Source organism: Drosophila arizonae, chromosome X (genome assembly GCF_054131065.1).
Source record: "Drosophila arizonae isolate 15081-1271.41 chromosome X, UAZ_ARI_1.0, whole genome shotgun sequence".
Lineage (NCBI taxonomy): Eukaryota > Metazoa > Arthropoda > Insecta > Diptera > Drosophilidae > Drosophila > Drosophila arizonae.
The window spans coordinates 24788155-24806862 of record NC_142927.1 but is presented as its reverse complement, the minus strand read 5'-3'; the positions used below and the strand labels follow the sequence as shown (position 1 = coordinate 24806862).

The following is an 18708-nucleotide window of genomic DNA, read 5'->3' as shown; positions in this document are numbered from 1 at the left end:
GCACTTAAATCAATTTTAATTTGAAAATTGATTTCGCGCCATTATTTAACGATACCTTGTGTGTCGATGGTTGTACACGATATATGTATCGATATATGGCATACGATGTTTCTTTCGCCATCAGCTGTGCGCAGACTGACCTGTCGAAGCAGCTGATGAGCAACTGTTTTGCAGCACCAAATTGAGTGAAATATCGATTAGATTTAAATATGCTTATCGAAAGCGATAGTTGTGTCGTATACGCTGGAATAATAAATTCAAAAGCCGCAGGCACACAGGAGAAAAGTATGTTTAACATTAGGTAAGAATAAATTCCAGTTTTTATTTTTATATAGTGGCAAAATTTTTCAAATATTTCTCATATCCGACGAAATCGTAATCCGACCAAAGCTGAAAAACCATCAAGTGAAATTTGAACCTTGAGAGTCCTATGAGCCTTGACTATTGATTGTATATACATACACTAATGTAGTTATACATATGAAATGAACACCTTGTGTCAACAATGAAAACCAAATAATGTGTGTATTTACCATATCCTATTCATATCAAGGCCAATGTCAAGGGCTTTCCTAAGCGTTGTTTCTAAATAAATGGTTTACTGGACCCCCTAAGCATATAATGCAGCATTGTATTTTTATTGAGAAACGGATTGACTTTGTTTATTCCTACAGCTGCTGAATTAAATTTTACGTGCTCAGTAATAATATTAATAATATTAATATTTTTATTACAATCGATAGTCGGAAACGGTCAATCTCAAAGCTTTGGCGATAGTTCACCAAATTCAGATGTTCATCTCAAAGAATTGTTTATTTGTTACTGTTAAATGCCACTATATAAGGTGATTCATCTTAATGCAATCAATTTCTGTACAACTCTACAAACATACATACGTATAGTAGAAGCACCGACTCGTTAATCGTTTCCTTAACTACAGTAAGATCATTTATTCATAAGCCCAATCGATAGATGTATTGTTGTATCGAAATTTGACACGAGCAGTGTGCGATATATCAACAACCCTAGCTTTCAATACACAACGAATTGGCATGCATTAAACATCTACGACGTAACAAATTGAACAAAAGACGCGCGATAGTTAAGGGCACAGAGTCAAGACAAAGTGCAAGTGGGCGGATGTCGCCGCCTACATATCGATATGTATGTATGATTCGTGTCTTGTCTGTGTGAATGCGTGCATATGCGTGTGTGCGAATGTGTGGTCGGTGTGTTGTGTGTGGCTGTGGTGTGCGAGTGTGTGTTTGTGCAACGCTGTGTGGAAATTAACGTAGTGTGAAGAAGTTGCAAAAACGACGACGAAAATTGAAAATTGAACTGAATCAAAGACGCAGCAGCGCTTCTTTCAAGCAGCTGCCACAACGGTAAATGCGACATCAGCGGATTCGTAAGTTTTGCATTTGAAACTGGAGCGACCGCAACGGCAGCGGATTTCGATTCCTGTAAACAAAAACCAAATCACCAGCAACAAAACAAGTGGCCTATCATTGAACGCCAACAACAACAACAACAAAAACAACAACAGCAGCAGCAGCGGAAACGTCGTTGAATCATCATGCGGAACTTGTTTTTGTTGTAAGCTGTGGTCGTAGCATAATCTGAAACAGCAACGATAACAACAACAACAACAGCAACGACAGCAGCAGTAGCAACAACAACAACAGCGAAATCCACGACATCAGCATTGACGACGGCAGCGACATTGTCGTTCGTATCGAGATTCGAGATTCGAGCAAAGTTGCTTATTTATATTATTGCTTTGATTTTCATTCGAGCTGTGCGCATTTGTAATCAGCTTGCGGCGATAGCACGACGACGTCGGCAATGTAAACAAAGATTTGCGCCAGCTGCCGCCACCGTATCGACTTTGGTACGGCGGCCTGGGCATGTGTCTTTGCCCGTCCGTTTTATCTTATCGCAACGAGTAAAAGCTTCGCCGTTTTGGCATTTCTTTGCAGTTGAGACGAACACACGAGCGATTCCAGCGTAAGACATGGAGGAGAAACGCATAGCGGATTACTTTGTGATTGCCGGAATGCCCGAGCAGCCACAGCTGCTCCAGGAGAACATATTCAATGACTCGGGCCGTCTGCGTGCGGCCAATACAATTGAGCCCATCACAGACATTGGCGTCTTCTTTCCGCTCCTCGGCGAACAGATTCCCGATGGCTACGAGCTGCTGGAGCACACGCCCACTGGACTGCCAGCAAACCTCAATCATGGCTCCGTCCGCACCACTGAATGCTACATATACTTTCGACGCGGCAAGGATCGACCGCCGCTAGTGGATATCGGTGAGTGAATCGAAGCCCCACATGTGAGCTCTAATCGAGTGGTCTTGTCTTCTGCCGTTGAAGGTGTGCTCTATGATGGTCACGAGCGCATCATGTCGGATGCGGAAATAGTGGCCGAGACGCCCGGCGGCCGTGTGGCCAACGTGAACAACTCGTCGGCGAAAACATTTCTCACATATCGTCGAGCCCGTCCAGACATGCCCTGCAACGAGCTGGTGGTCACCGAACTCTGCGTGATCGTCCAGAGCAAAGGGGAACGACCGCCGCACGCCTTCTGTCTCATTTACAAGACGCTGAACAAGGGCTATGTGGGCAGCGATGTATACCTGTGCTACAAGAAGTCCATGTACCGTCCCAAGCACATTAGCTACAAGCCGGAAATATTGCTGCGCTATCCCACCGTCGACCACACGGACTTTCCGCTCAACCTCTGTCCGAGCGTGCCCCTCTTCTGCCTGCCCATGGGCGCCAGCCTGGAGGCCTGGCCCCACGTCAATGGCACCGAGAAACGGAAGCCCATCAGCCCTGTGTTCAGCACCTTTGTACTAACTGTGAGCGACGGCACCTACAAGGTGTACGGCTCGGCGCTCACATTCTACGAGGATTACGAGTAAGAAATGCACCCAAGACGTGACTATTCGTGATTCAATTGACGATACATTCGCTTGCAGTGAGTCGCTGCTGTCCGCGGAGCAGCGCGAGCTGCTCGGCTGGGATGAGGAGTTTGCGGCCCAGCACTCGCTCCACATGATCAAGGCCATCTGCCTGCTCTCGCACCATCCGTTTGGCGACACATTCGACAAGTGGCTGAAATATTTACACGTAAGCGCCTGCAGCAATTAACAGACGCCCGCTAACCGATCTCATCTTGCCCCCTGCTCTCTCCTAGCGGATGGTCGTGTATGGCGTCAATATACCGATACCCGTGGAGCGCTACATTATCCAGCTGCTGGACGAGGTGCCCTTCCCAGCGCCCAGCATACACCTGCAGCTGTCGAGTGAGTCGAACGACCGGATTCTGCTCACGCAGCCAGAGGACTCACCACTGCCGCGCAGCGGCGCCGGCTTCCACATGCTCCTCCAGAACCTGGGCACCGACAACTGCCTGCACGTGCTCCTCTTGGCGCTCACCGAACAAAAGATACTCATACACTCGCTCAGGTAAGTGCCGACTCCCACTCCCACTCCCACTGCGTCTGTGTCCTTGGCTCTGTCTCATCCAGCTCTCATTTGTAGGCCTGCAACTCTGACTGCCGTCGCTGAGGCGATTGTCTCGCTACTCTTTCCGTTCAAGTGGCAATGCCCCTACATACCGCTGTGCCCGCTGGGCTTGGCCGAAGTGCTGCATGCGCCGTTGCCTTATTTGATTGGCGTCGACTCGCGCTTCTTCGATCTGTACGAGCCGCCCACGGATGTGACCTGCATTGATCTGGACACCAACAACATCAGCGTATGCACTCTTCACTCTCCCTCTCTCTCTCTGTCTCTCTCTCTCTCTGTTCATTCTATCTAGTCTATTCTTGAATCTCTCTCGCCCACAGCTCTGTGACTCCCAGCGCCATTTGACGCCCAAGCTGCTGCCCAAGCGCGCGGCTCGACTGCTGCGACAGACGCTCACCGAGCTGGAGAACGCCAAGCCCATCAGCTACGACTCGACCAACAGCTTGGATCGGGACATACGCAAGCGCAAGCGTGAGGTAAGGTTGACCCACGGGCAGCTCTCCCCCTCCCCTCCCCTTTTCAATTTACTTGATTCAGCTCAATTTATGTTAATGTGTTTTATTTTTATCTTTGTTAATTTTTTCTGCAGCTGGTGCTGGAGCAGCGCATCCAAGAGGCATTTCTGCTCTTCATGGCGTGCATATTGCGCGGCTATCGTGACTATCTGGTGCCCATTTCAAAGGCACCCTCTGTGGGCGCCACGGATCCGAGTGCCTTATTCCAGCTGAAAGCTTTTCTGCGCTCGCGGGACAAGGTAAGCACGGCGGAGCGCCAGGGGCGGGCCGTGGCCCCGGACAATGGGCCCAGCAATTGCGTGCGGACAACTGTTTCGGTAGATTCATTCGCTGTGGCCTTGAAGCTCATTGCTTTTGCTCTTGCCTTTGCTTTTCCCTCGCAGCAATCTAGAAAGTAGTATTCAATCTATTTTTATCTCCCAATAATATTCGCATTCCCAAGATGACGTCAGCGTCAGCCAGAGGCAACCCGTTGGGAGAATCGGCCACGGTCGTCCGCTTAGCGGCGTCGCCACTGATATCTCCTAATGCGTCCGATAATCTGCGGCGATATTCAAATGCCCCAAGTCGGCCAATTACGTTCGCAGTAATTAGCGTAATTAAACTAATTATAATTGCGGCGCGGTTCAATCAACCACAGCTCGACACCAATCGGGCTGCCATATATGCAGTATAGCTGACACTGCACAATCGAACCACATCACACGCATACATACACACACTGGGCACACATATGTGCAGAGGGCACTCGCACTTCTGCCTCGGGAATGCGGAGCACTCAATCAGAGCCAGAAGTTCGCCCCTTTCGCTGTGGGCCGCTTGAATTAGTTTTCCCAGTCGCGGGAATTGCTTTATATGAAATCATTCAATCAAAGGCAAGTGATGCTGCATCCACTGAGTCACGCCTTGTGATCTCATCTTCGTTCCGGCACACATCGAATATCGTAAACTTATTGATATGCCACTAGCATTGATGAATAGCCCAATTCAGCGAATAATTCATTTTGATTTAGCTAATGTATTTTTAGTACTTGATTTCCCTCTCTATCTCTGTCACACCCCCACTACATCTCTCGCTCTCTCTCTCCCTCTCGCTCTCGCTCGCTCCTCTTTATAGTCGCACCAGAAATTCTTTGAGCTGCTGATGAAAACTCAAATGTTCATCCGGTTCATCGAGGAGCGCAGCTTTGTCTCCGACGGAGATCACGGCCTGAGCTTCTTCGACGAGTGCGCCGAGAAGGTGACGGGCTACGACGAGACGCCCGGGCAGCTGCGTCTGGTCGACTGGGACACGGGCCAGAGCAGCGAGCGCACCAAGTACATCTTTCCGCCGGACAATGTGTCCGTGGCGTCCGGCGGCGCCTCCAGCTACGTGTACAAGAACTTCACGCTACGGCCGGAGCTGCTGCAGAGCACCAAGAAGACGGCGCTGTCGCAGTTCCTGCAGCTGCAGCTGAACGCCTCGCTGTCGCCCGGCTCACCGATCGCACGCCGCACCAAGCACGAGGTGAAGCTGTCGCAGAAGATGGCCAGCCGCTGCCAGCAGCATCCGGAGGCGTGGTCCAAGTACCTGCTGGCCACCTGCTACTCGCTGTACTTTCTGATTCTGCCCTCCATGGTGATGGACACGCGGCACGCGGGCAAGGAGCACGACATCCTGCGCGCCGCCTACGACGTCCTGGTGCGCGCCAGCAAGCTGAAGATCACCTGCGACGAGTTCTGCTACCGCATCATGATGCAGCTCTGCGGCATCCACAATCTGCCGGTGCTGGCGGTGCGCCTGCACTACCTGATGAAGCGCTCGGGCGTCCAGCCGAACGCGCTCACCTACGGCTTCTACAATCGCTGCGTGCTCGAGTCGCAGTGGCCCAGCGACAGCACCACGCTCAGCCAGATCCGCTGGAACCGCATCAAGAACGTCGTGATGGGCGCGGCGCAGTTCCGTCGCGCCGGCAAGCGCCGAGCCGCCGCCAAGGTGTGCAAGTCCCTCAGCTCCTCGCACGACCACAATCTGAGCACCCTGGAAATGGTGGACGGCCAGTCGCGCAGCAGTCTGGCCAGCTCCGGCGAGGGCGGTGGCGGCGGCGGGGGGCTGCTCGACTTCGCCGCCTTCGACAGGCTGCGCAACAAGCTGGGCAGCATTGTGCGCCAGACGGTGGCGGGCGGCACTGCGGACGCGCTGCCCACCGAGGACGTGGTCAACAGCGCTGGGCTGCTCATCAGCGGCGAGTCGGCCTCCAACAGCGCCAACGGCAGCACGCCCCTCACGCCCACCTACGGCGGCGACGCGCAGCTGCTGAACAAGCCGCGCAAGCAGATCATGAGCATCGGCGACGGCGAGGACGACGACGAGGACGAGGACCAACAGGCCGAGCACGCGGAGCTGTCGGCGCCGCAGACGCCGCAGAAAGGCAAGCAGGACATGGAGTTTGCTGGCGGCGACTACGACCTGGACGTGGACGTGGATGTCGATGTGGATGTCGATGTGGATGTGGATGTGGACGAGGAGCAGGAGCAAGATGAGCTCGACGAGCATGCGGGCGCACATCAGGCCAGGCAGCGTGTGCAGAGCCCCACCAAGTATGAGTCCTCTTTGACGTTCGCTTCGGTTCAATTCCCAACCCTCTTTACTTATTTTCTAGAATTTCGCCACGTACCCCCGTCACCCAGAACGATCCGCTGGGCGCCTTGAACGAGGAGGACGCCACGCCCACACAGCAGCCAGAGGCACAGCCAGAGATGGCAGCAACCACAGCAGCAACCGCCAATAGCAACATGTACAGCGACAAGCCGATCCTGTTCCGGGGCCAGCGCAGCGCCACCTTCGACGAGTCCACGCAGATCGGCAAGAGCATGCACCGCTCCGAGACGATGCCCGTGGCCAGCAGCGGCGTCACCCACAGCCTGGCCAACATTGGCTCCTCGCTCAAATTCACATTCGGGTAACTAAGTCGCAGCCAAACGCGAAACCGACGAGAGCGAAGCAACAGACCCGATTAATTCCTATATGAACTACAATACATATACGCATATGTATATGTATATGAGTATATATGTATATGTATATGTATATGTATATGTATATGTATATGTATATGTATATGTATATGTATATGTATATGTATATGTATATGTATATGTATATGTATATGTATATGTATATGTATATGTATATGTATATGTATATGTATATGTATATGTATATGTATATGTATATGTATATGTATATGTATATGTATAAGTGTATACATATGTATATGCATATGTATATGTATATGTATATGTATATGTATATGTATATGTATATATGTATATGTATATGTATATGTATATGTATATGTATATGTATATGTATATGTCTATGTATATGTCTATGTATCTGTCTATGTATCTGTATATGTATATGTATATGTCTATGTATAAGTGTATACATCTGTATATGCTCTGTATATGTATATGTATATGTATATGTATATGTATATCTGTATATGTATATGTCTCTGTATATGTATATGTATATGTATATGAATATGAATATGTATATGTATATGTATATGTATATGTATAAGTGTATACATATATATGCATATGTATATGTATATATGTATATGTATATGTATATGTATATGTATATGTATATGTATATGTATATGTATATGTATATGTATATGTATATGTATATGTATATGTATATGTATATGTATATGTATATGTATATGTATATGCATATGTATATATGTATATGTATATGTATATGTATATGTATGCATATGTATATGTATATGTATATATATGCATATGTATATGTTATGTGTCATTCATCTATCGTATCACTTGCGTATAACCACACTCACGCACACCCACACACACACAGACAAACCGCTCTCACACACACACGCACACACTGATTTATACAAACTCTTATATTTCTTTTCCCTCCTTGAGAATTTTATTTATTAATTTGTTCGATTCTGTTTTTTGCCTTTTTGGATTTCCCATATATGAAAACTCTCTGAATCGCTCCAATTCGGTTCTGTGCAACGTTTTGTATTTGTTGTTGTTTTTTTTTTTTTTTACTGTAGACGTTATTCACCCGCACGATTGTCCCTTAAGAAAGACTTGAAATTGCCCGCCAATATTATAGAAAATATATCAAGCATAAGGTAAGTCAGTCAGCAAAGCTCTTAAAACTTGTACACTAGACACACAGACACACACACACACGCACACATGTTGCAACTGCTGCTGCGGCATTCGTTTTGGTTCTCTTTCACACTAATTCCGTTTTCACATTGCCTCAAAACTAGGCGATCCTAATTTAAGCCTAACTGAATCATGGCTGATCCATATTTGTGAAATTCCCATTGGGAATTTCCTTAAAGAGCTTAAATGTTCAACTGTAAAGAGATATCTCTGGTCCCCTATAGTCCATTTATGTTTCCATATATTATCTGATCCATCATCTATCCATATCTCAGCAAAGCAATCTATTAATGGAAAGGGACTATATTATATAGCTTTAGATGGGAATGACATAATCAAAGCTATAGATGGTAATGCTGATTTACTAGTATGCTAATTTCTATGAATCAATCAGCAACTATTTATTGGTTTCTAATTTATATAGCTAAAAGTCAAAGTCTATGCAGCAGACTATCCCATGAATCTGAGCAAAATCTTAAATTTAATATACACAAAGTTCAGTCAGTCTCATAAATAGTAAAACTTTCCACGTAACTTGACTCTCATCATAGCTTCCACTCAATATCATATAGATATCACTGCAGACCTATATAGAGATCTCTAATCAAGCTGTGATTAACTGAGTTCAATAACAACAACAAATAATTTTCCATGTAGTTAATTAGCTGTAAATGTGGTTGATATTGATATTTCTCAAGTATGTCACGCAGCATTTGCTATTACACACACACACACACACTCACACACACACACCTACACGCACAACAATTGAAGACTCTTATGTATTCCACTTAAGTTTCACCTGGGATCGATTACTGCAATACGAAACGTTTCGGGTTTTGGGTTGTCCTTTAACGCAATTTGATCGTCGGTTGATGATGATGATGATGATGATGATGATGTTGTTGTTGTTGTTGTCGTTGTTGGTGGCGGGCAATTGAAGGTTTGACACAAGCCACACAACCACACCCACTCTCACACCCACCCACCCACACATGCACACGCACTCACTGTCACTCGCTCTCTCACTCACTCACACTGAATGTTTACAGTTATTCATGTTACGCACATTACCACAACATCCTCGGTAAACCTCGTTTTCTTCATTACCCACTGCAGCCCCGAAACTCACTCTCTATCTCGCTCACTCTCTCTCTCTCGCTCTCACTTGTGTACTTCATTTCTATCACTATCTCACTCAAGTCTCTGTACTCACTCTCTCTTTTTCTCTCGCTTTAACACTCCCTCTCTCTCTCTCTCTCTCAATCTGTTCTTTTCATAACAGCAGCAGCAAATTGTTATACTTCTTCGCTAAATGGGATAATATTAGTATTACACGCATTTCAAGTAATTCCTAATTCATTTCAGTAAAGTGAGAAGCTGAAAAGTGGGAAATATTTAAAGAAACTGAAAGTGGGCAATGAGGGTATATTGACTTTGTTAAAATGTATGTAATAGACAGAGGGAGTAATTTAGCTCTGTCCGTCTGTCCGCGCTGTGAACCCATCGAACTCTGAATCTATGAGAGCTCGAGACTTGTAAGCTTTTGTAGGTCCGCGCAAATGAAGTCTGTGTCAAGGAATCTATAACTAGGAATATCTATGAAAACTGATAAAAGAATTCAAGAGAAGAGAATAATTCAAATATCAAGGTATATTTCGTACAGCTTTGGAGCTAGAACCTCCAAGATTTGCATTCACTTTATACAAATATTTATCAAATATTTTTGTTATTTAAATTCTTTAAATTCCCCAATTCTTCAAATTGAAGTTCAGTTGCTAATCTTTCCTATATGTGTAGGAGTTTAACCTTTTACTAAACTTTCCCGACATAGGATATGTAGATCAGTGCAATCTATTGATTAACACAGAAGTTATTAAAGTGCAATGGAGTATGTTTTCAGGAAGGATTAAGGGTCTAAAAGCTGAGAGTATCTTCTATTCTAAGGATCTTGTATTGGCTTGCTCAAGCTCTCTGTGGAAATACGTTCAGCTAATTTACGAACTCATTAAAATCCAAGAACTTTGACAATATTTTATTTGCCAGATCTTCAATGAGGAACTCCGTATGCGATAGTTTATTATATCATTCAAGTACAATTTTTAAAATGAAACTCTGTTAGGTGAAAGTGTTCGATAGGCCTGTTAGATGAAAGTAAGGATGGGCAAAGAAACAGTTAATTTTCAGCTCTAATCCACTTTAGACTCTGCTCCTGCTGCTGCTGTCCTAGCATAACTTGTTGTTGTTGTTGTTAACCGTGTTTACTGTGGAAGTAGCTTTGACTTGACAATCGTAACTCATCGACCGCTTACTCTCCAACAGCCCCAGCCTGACGAGCAAGAAGTCCAACGAGCTGATCCAGGGCAGCCTGAGCAGCATTAAGTACGCGGCCAACTCGCTGACGCGCAAGTTCGATGAGATCAAGGGCGCCATATCGGCCAACTCGACGCCGGTGAAGACGAACAATGGGCACCAGCATGCCCATCATCATCACCACCACCACCACCATCACCATCATCTGCAGCACCACCACCATCATCATCCCCATCAGCAGGAGGCGTTTGCGGGCGGCGAGGACCATGACGGCGCTGGCGGTGCCGACGAGGGCAAGTTGAGGCGTGTCTCCAGCGACCTGGATCCGTGGGGCAGGCTCAGCGAGTCGCGCAAGTCGAGCTACAACAATCTGGTGCCCCTGGGCGAGAACAGCTCCAATGCGGCATTGCACCTGCACTCGCTGCCCGTGCTGCCCGACAATCTCTACAGCACCCCAGCGGAGGTAGGAGCAGGGAAAGGGGCAGGGCAGCGCAGTGCAGACTGAATCTAACGGTACTTTAATCCATTCCAGAGCAACGGCGATCCTGACTGCGATGTGCTGATACAGCTGACGACCTGCTCCCAGTGCCACAACTGCTCGGTGCTGGTCTACGACGAGGAGATCATGAGCGGCTGGTCGGCGGAGGACTCCAACCTGAACACCACGTGCCATGCGTGCAACAAGCTGACCGTGCCCTTCCTCAGCGTTCAGATCACGCGCCTGGCGTCCGCCGCCGACGCCGAGAGCAACGGCGAGCGCGTGGCTGCGGACAAGAGCAGCCTGACGGTGCCATATCTGAATCCGCTGGTGCTGCGCAAGGAGCTGGAGAACATACTCACCCAGGAGGGCGACCTGTCGCTCATCAAGCCCACGTTCGTCGAGGAGCACCCGATCATCTACTGGAATCTGCTGTGGCTCATGGAGCGCATCGAGGGCAAGACCCACCTGCCCGAGCTGTGTCTGCCGCCAACGGTGAGTCAGAAAGAGAGAGGGAGAGAGAGGGAGAGAGAGAGAGAGTGCCTCAATAATGTTTTATTCTCTGCCGCAGAGCGATGAGGAGCAGCTGGATCCACTGACCAAGGTCAAGACCGTACACATACAGTGCCTATGGGATAACCTAAGCTTGCACAGCGAGACCAGCGGATCGCCCATGTACATTCTCTATCGACAGACGCAGCCGGCCAGTCCGTTGATAAAGGCGCTGCTGACCGATCAGGCGCAGCTCAGCATGAAGTGAGTGGTGTAGACAGAGATGGATGTATGGATGTATGTATGTGTTATTAACTGAATGCCCATCCCGTTGCCCTTGCAGTGTCATTCAGCAAATCCTCTCGGCGATTCGCTGCAACGATCTGGCAACGCCGCTGAAGCGCCTGGCCAACGAACGGCACAAGCTGAAGAGCAGCGGCGTGGAGCGTTCGCACTCGTTCTACCGGGACATACTCTTTCTGGCGCTGACGGCCATCGGCCGGGCCAACGTCGACATGGCCACCTTCCATCGCGAATATGCGGCCGTGTTCGACAAGCTGACGGAGCGCGAGTGCAATATGTATTATCGCAACCAGGATCTGCCGCCGTCGGCGTCCACGATCTTCTGTCGGGCGTACTTCAAGCCGCTGCTGCTGCCCTGACGTGCGGCCGACGATGTGGACCCTGTGGACCATGTGGACGGTGCGGACGGTGCGGACGACGAGCAACAGCTGAGGATCAACGGATGCGACGACACGAATGCGACACCCTAAAAGACATGACGACCAAAAAGAAAACAAAGCAACCAGAAAACGCTTAACCTAACCACATCAATGGACAACAACAAGAAATTCGAAAACCTAATTTGACTTGTAAATGACTTGAACGTAAATCTTAAGTACTTAATGTTTATTATTTTGTGTATTTTTATTTGAATTGACAGTTTAGTTTTCCTCTTAGCACACACCCACACACGCACACATACACTCTTCGCTCTCGCTCTCTCGCTCTCAGTGCAGAGCTTACGCCTTTCCATACACTCACACACACACACATAAATGACTGGTTTCTAGGACAATACATAAACATTCATACACACACACACATATACGAATTATATATTTATATATTGTTATATATATAAATAGATATAAATCCTTTTTTTTTTTTTTTTTTGCATTCAACTTTCTGCAACAACTTGTCCCTCGACGTATTTGCCTTATTATATATAATATAACGGTACATCTGCGCATATTTATATACATATATGGTAGACGACATGTGCGTTCCATCTATAACTAGTTTTTGTACAAGGTATATGTATGTGGTTGATCATTTCAAATTAGCATCGCCTTCAAATTGTGATTTTTATTTCAAAAATATGAATTTCATCGATCGAATGTAGATAGCACATGAAATGGGATGTCTCGAAAAGCCTATTGGGGGGGTATACACATAGACATACATACATATATTGGATTAGGGTTCCGGGTAGCATGGGCAGGGCTGGACTTAGGATAGCTCCATTTAAATTGGGAGGCGAAACTGACGACGACAACGATAAATATGCAATAAAGGGAAATTTATATTAAAGATAAAATCTATTAAGGCTTACAGGAATACACATATACACCCACACACACACACACACACACCCAAACACACACACACATACCCATATACAATCATAGCGCAACGACAGTAAAGTTTTGAAAAATAAAATCGAAAAACAATGACAAACTCAAGTATCTGTATTTCAGCAATCTTTTTTGTCGGTCACCTTAAGAGAATGTATATTTAATAATGTTTAAATTAATTTAAAAATAAATGAAAAAATAAAAATAAAAAAAGTTTAAAGCCTATACGCGCAATAGAACTTTAGTCGACGGTGCTCGATTAGCAGATGGATCTGTGTTTTGAGAAATACACTCCATAGCCTTTTGTTTGATAACTTCTGCTTTAATTAACGGATTTCAATGCAATTTTCAGCACATGATCTGCATATTCCATTAAAAATGTAGGAATTTAGTAAACCTGCAAATTCTTCAACATATTGTCTATATTAAAAGGTGAACTACAGTGATGTGTGGAACGGGTATACGAAATATGACAAAAGAAGTTGTATACATACATACATCTATCGATACGAGATATAATTTAATCATGAAAAATCGATAAATCAAAAAATATAGAGGAATAGATGGATTTACTGAAATAGTTACGTATCTTATACGATATGAGATCCTTCACACAGTCTGGCGGACAGGGCTAGGTCGACTCAGATCGTTGTACTAATCAGGAATGTATATGCTTGATAGGTACTGCCACGCCTCGTTTTGTCAGTTATCTTTTAACAAACTCATTATACTCTGGACTTTCTCTATTAGATAGGTTCGAGGCATTTATGAAAAAAAATCTGATATTGAAATCGATCCATTATATTTCATATTTTTGACTGGCTCTACTCATGCCAGAGTTAACTCATGTTCCCTAGATAAGACACCAAGTGAAAATGGAATTACTATTTAAATGATATATAAATATACTCGTGCATATATACTCTTGTACAACAATATTTATTACAGATTGAAACTAGCCTCTGAAATTGTAGATTCTCCATACAACCTATATGATATACTATATAGTATTTAGTCATACATATATGAAGGTAATATATAGTGCCAGATTGTAAATAAATTCTGAATTATTAAATTCTTATTTATCTTAGGATTTATTTCGTATTTCTGATACATTTAAAATTTTGTATTTTAAAAGAATTTCTTTTCCTCATTGCATATAAATATAAATATTTATTTGCAGTAAAAATTATAATTAGGAGAAAAAAAAATTGTTTATTCATAAATATTCCGCCGGAGTGGCAAGTGGATGGATATTGCGTTACTTGGATTGCCGGACTATCAAAGTACAGTACGGCACACTCGGCTGGTACAGTGAACACTACGGCTAGAGAAACTTAGATGCTAGAGGCGCGACAGGGTCGTATATCATTCCCCGGCTAGTCGGGATCGCCGGACTAGTCGGAGAGCAGAACAACATCGTCGCTGCAGCCGCCTGGCGGCGGAGCTGGCGATGGCTTCTGCTTGGTGGGCGGGTCGTCGCTCTTGCGCAGATACTGGCTGATGAGCGCGTTCTTGGTGGCCGCATGGAACTGCTGATCGCGCGGCACGGACATGAGCAGATTGACGCGTTTCTTGACGCTCGAGGCTCTTGTGGCGGCCGTCGATGGTGTGCCTGTGGACGCGGTGGGCGTGCTGGCCGCCGAGTCCTTGGCCTTGCCCGCTTTGTCGGCGTCTGTCTTGGGTGTGCCAGGCGCATCAGCCGCCTCAACGGCAAGCGACGCCTCTGGCAAGGAGGTGTCCGCCTTGCTGACCTTGGGCGTGAGCGTGTAGTTCCATTGATTTTGCAGCGTCAGCTCGTCCAGGTGGAATCTGTGCAGCGTTTCCGCCGCGACCACCCAGCAGAGGCGCTTCTTGGGCTTCTTCGACTTCTTTGCCTCGGCGCCAACGGACTTCTCGACGGGCTTCCAGGTGGCCAGCTCATCGAACTTCTCGCGCAGCATCGTCTTTGAGGGTAGCATTGTTTGGGACTCCGGCGTAATCTGGGTCTTCAGATACTCCAGGTACTCGGCGATGAGGAACATTTTGGCGTTGCTGTTGCCGTGTATAAGCCGGACCAGCTGCTGCAGCAGCTGCTCGTCCAGCTGCAGCGTGGCTGGCTTCGCCTTGGCCTCCTCCAAGGGCTCCTCCTCCTCGCCGGACTCCTGCGGCGGCTCCAGCGTGAGCGGCTGCAGCTGCCAGCAGCCGTACATGTCGATGGTCTGGATGAAGACAGCCGGGCACAGCTGCGACTTGTTGCCGTCCTCGTCCAGCCAGACGGGCCCCAGGAGGCGGGGCTTGATCTTCTTGGTCTGCTTCTTCATCTCCTGGGCGAACTCCTGCTGCAGCACCTGCAGCTTGGCCTTCTGCGCCTCGCGTGTATTGCCATCCTCCAGCTCGCCATCGTTCTGCAGCTCCTCGTCGCTGAGATGGCCATGGGGCACAAACCATTCGTTGTACTCCTCCTCCGATTCCTCCTCGGACTCGCGCTCCTTCTCATCCTCGCTGGCGCTCAGCGACTCCCCGGGCTCCTCCTCCTCCCACTCGCAGTCCGAGTCCACCTCGTAGTCGAAGTAAGCCTGTCATATGGGAATACAAAGATTTAAGCTATGGAAGCACATTGACTTATGGAATCTATGGCGCACCTTATCCTGTCCCAGTGGGCGGCGGGCGGTGATCACTTGGCTGCGCTTGCGCCAGGTGCCGTAGTAGGGCGGCCGACGATTGTCCGCAAAGTGCAAGTACTTGGCCCGCATCCATGGCACCTGCTTCGGCCGCTCCACCACGATGGGCGTGCCCACCGCGTTGACCAGGTCATCTGGAAGCGATGCAGAGATGAAAATAGTGGAGCCGTCCAAGGGCATCGCTACGCAGTACTTACCGACCACCTGGACGTCGTCGTCATCCTCCTCGTCCTTGGCGCACCGCTGCAGCCGCGCGTCCCGCTTGCTGGCCAGCGGCTTGCGCTTGCCCTGGCTCAGTTCGTTCAGATAGAGATGGGCGCGTGTGGGACGCTTGGTGCGTCCAATGCTCTCGTTGAGATCCTGCCCATCCTCCTCGTCGTCGTCCGGCACATGGAAGAGCGTGTCCAGCAGCTGGCGCGTGTCGGCGGCCAGTGTGGTGCGTGTGACGGGGGCCACGATCATGTCGTCCTTCACCTGGAAGGGCCGGAAGGCGAGCTGCTGGTTGCCCATGTGGCTGGGATCGCAGTCGCTGCTGTTCTGCTCGTGCTCCAGTGAGCCGCTGATGGACTGCCGCGGCTGCTTGGGCACAAAGAATTTGCTGAATGTGGCGGCGGCGCGTTTCTTCTTCAGCTCCGCCTCCTCCTTCTCCTGCTCCTTGCGGCGGCGCTCCTCGTCCTTCTTGCGCTGTATCTCCTCCTTGGCCTCGTTGCGCTTGCGCTTCTCCTCGTTCTCGGCCTGCCGTTTGCGCTCCTTCTCCTCGTTCTCGGCCTGACGCTTGCGCTCCTTCTCCTCGCGCTCCTTGCGGCGCGCCTCCTCCTTGTCCTCGCGCTCTTTGCGCCGCTGCTCCTCCTTCAAGTCGCGCTCGGCCTTCCGCTGCTGCTCGCGCTGCTCCTTCTCCAGCTGCTTGAGGCGCCGCTCCTCCTGCAGCTTGCGCTCCTTCTCCTCGCGCGCCTTCCGCCGCTGCTCCATGAGCCGCTGCTGCTTGGGCGTCAGATTTGGCAGCTTCTCCGCCACGACGGGCGCAGCGCTAGCCGACTTGCCCTCCTCTTCCGTCTCCTTCTCCGTCTCCGACGACTCCTCCTGTTTCGTGTTCTGCTCCTTCTCCGGCGATGTGATCAGCGTGTCTGTGTCCACGTCCACGTCCATGTCGGCGCTGGGCTGGCTGGGCTGCTTCACCACGGCTTCAGCTTCAGCTTCCGGTTCAGCCTCCTCAGCCTCCAGCTCAGCGCTGCTATCCAGCAGCACCACATCCTCATCCTCAACTGCTTTCGGCTCTACCTTCGCTTGCTCCTTGGACTTGCCTTCCTTCTTGGACTTTGCACTCGCTGTTGAAGCTTTCACTTGGACTCTAGTGTCCGCCTTGGCTCCATTCGGCTTGGATGTCTTCGACGTCTTGGGCGATGCCATCGACTCCACTTCAATCACCTTGGCTCGCTTCTGTGGGTTGAGGCTCTCGGCTATGGCCTCGATGTCATCGCTGGAGTCGCTGCGCTCAGCGCTTGACCCCAGCTTCGGCTGCGGCGATTGCTGCGCTGCCTCCGATTTCTTTAGGGATTTGCGACGCTTGACTCGCTTGTTGCCCAACGGCAGCTTGATTTGAATGGGCGTGTGAGTGGCGCCATCTGTTGGCTTCTCCTTCAACTTCTTCTCCTTAACGTTGCCCTTTGCCTGCCTATCTTCTTCTTTCTTGGCGCTGTCCTTTTTCTCGTCGTTGTTGTTGTCCTTGTCGTTGTCGTTGTCCTCGTGCTCATCGTCATCCAGCTCGATGACATCGTCGGCATTGGCCTCCGTTGTCTTGGGCTTCTTGTAGGTCGCAGTGGCCGCAGCAAACAGCTGCAGATTCTCTTTGCTGTTGGAGCGACGCAGCTGCTCCGTCTCCGGCGGCGACTCGCTGCCATAGGACAACTTGCGCTTGCGCGGCTCGGCGCGCGGCTCCGCCTCCTCCAGGTCCAGGTCCAGTTCGACAGCCGACGAGGTGGACGCCGCTGCCTTTGTCGCCGCTGCATCTGCTGCGCCGCCCTTCGCCAGCGGCGCTATCAACTTAAAGGGCAGACGCGTCTGCACGAATTTCTTGCCGCCGCTCCCGGTACTGCCATTGCGATCCGCGGACTTGGTTGCATTTGCATCTTTCGCGCGGGCCGTGTTTGGTGTTTTCACTGCGCCGGCTGGCATCCTGGCCCACTTGTTGTCGATGTTTATCTATTTATGTGTTAATTGCAAACGCAGTTGCCGCTCCCAACTCTCTCGCCTCTTCGTTTACGCGCGCCACACACACAACGCACGCACAACAGTGTGAGAAATGCGCGCCAAAAACAAAACACGCACATATGTTTAGTGGTTTTGAGCAGCGTTGCTCTGATCAACCATCAGAGCCATGCGATAGTCGTGCGTCTGCAATAGTTTGCAATGGTTGGCAATGCGCCGGCTAAACGAAAAGCACTGCTCACATGTAGATGGCGCTTTAGAATTTCTTTGAAATTCGGTTTTCTTATTTCTGGAAGGTGCGAAACTTGAATAAGAAAAGGTAATTTTCTAGTTTCCAACACAAATTGTATAAAATGCTATGAAACGTCCAAATATGTGAAGCTTTTAAATATCTTGACTGTGATATATTAAAATTTATTTTAATTCATTTTAATTTTTATTAATATATATTTTTGTTTTTTTTTTTACATTAAAAGTTGGTTTATAAGTTTAAAAATGGTTATTTAAACAACTGAATAATGCTATTTTATTTTATTATGATGTAAAATTCATTAATGATTTACTAATTATATTATTTCTCCCTCGCTCTCTTTCTTTCTCTCTCTCTCTCACTTTCTCTCTCTATCTCGATCTCTATCCATTTCCCTCTCCCTCTCTATATCTTGA

General features: G+C 48.2%; 2 protein-coding genes across 8 annotated transcripts; one reads left to right on the top strand and one right to left on the bottom strand.

Moving 5' to 3' along the window:
- Positions 1–210: 210 nt before the first annotated feature.
- Crag (DENN domain-containing protein Crag) lies at positions 211–13282 on the top strand. Of its 7 annotated transcripts, none has more exons than XM_089472927.1 (15): positions 211–301; positions 1980–2315; positions 2379–2925; positions 2987–3137; positions 3205–3476; positions 3552–3765; positions 3857–4012; positions 4126–4290; positions 5169–6631; positions 6694–6993; positions 8134–8214; positions 10577–11030; positions 11100–11540; positions 11617–11801; positions 11881–13282. In XM_089472927.1, exons 2-15 carry the CDS (start codon positions 2015–2017, stop codon positions 12197–12199), a joined length of 5049 nt encoding a protein of 1682 aa, XP_089329053.1. In that variant the 5' UTR covers positions 211–301; positions 1980–2014; the 3' UTR covers positions 12200–13282. The 7 variants fall into 7 exon arrangements, with proteins under 7 accessions (XP_089329053.1, XP_089329048.1, XP_089329054.1 ...); XM_089472922.1 differs by lacking the exon at positions 211–301 and adding an exon at positions 982–1164; XM_089472926.1 differs by lacking the exon at positions 211–301 and adding an exon at positions 1172–1385.
- A 967-nt stretch (positions 13283–14249) lies between these two features.
- Caf1-180 (Chromatin assembly factor 1, p180 subunit) lies at positions 14250–18152 on the bottom strand. Its single transcript, XM_018014109.2, has 3 exons — positions 16035–18152; positions 15799–15971; positions 14250–15732 (listed from the first exon to the last, which is right to left on the bottom strand). Exons 1-3 carry the CDS (start codon positions 18007–18009, stop codon positions 14572–14574), a joined length of 3309 nt encoding a protein of 1102 aa, XP_017869598.1. The 5' UTR covers positions 18010–18152; the 3' UTR covers positions 14250–14571.
- Positions 18153–18708: the final 556 nt, after the last annotated feature.

What these genes read in the sequence shown, in the direction of transcription:
- Caf1-180 (XM_018014109.2), bottom strand. Translation starts at nt 18,009, where the DNA reads ATGCCAGCCGGCGCAGTGAAAACACCAAACACGGCCCGCGCGAAAGAT. An exon ending in CGACGACGTCCAGGTGGTCG is followed by an intron (nt 15,972 to 16,034) that starts GTAAGTACTGCG and finishes CATCGCTTCCAG; the next exon opens with ATGACCTGGTCAACGCGGTG. An exon ending in GCCCACTGGGACAGGATAAG is followed by an intron (nt 15,733 to 15,798) that starts GTGCGCCATAGA and finishes CCCATATGACAG; the next exon opens with GCTTACTTCGACTACGAGGT.
- Crag (XM_089472927.1), top strand. Translation starts at nt 2,015, where the DNA reads ATGGAGGAGAAACGCATAGCGGATTACTTTGTGATTGCCGGAATGCCC. An exon ending in AGTGGCTGAAATATTTACAC is followed by an intron (nt 3,138 to 3,204) that starts GTAAGCGCCTGC and finishes GCTCTCTCCTAG; the next exon opens with CGGATGGTCGTGTATGGCGT. An exon ending in TCTACAGCACCCCAGCGGAG is followed by an intron (nt 11,031 to 11,099) that starts GTAGGAGCAGGG and finishes AATCCATTCCAG; the next exon opens with AGCAACGGCGATCCTGACTG.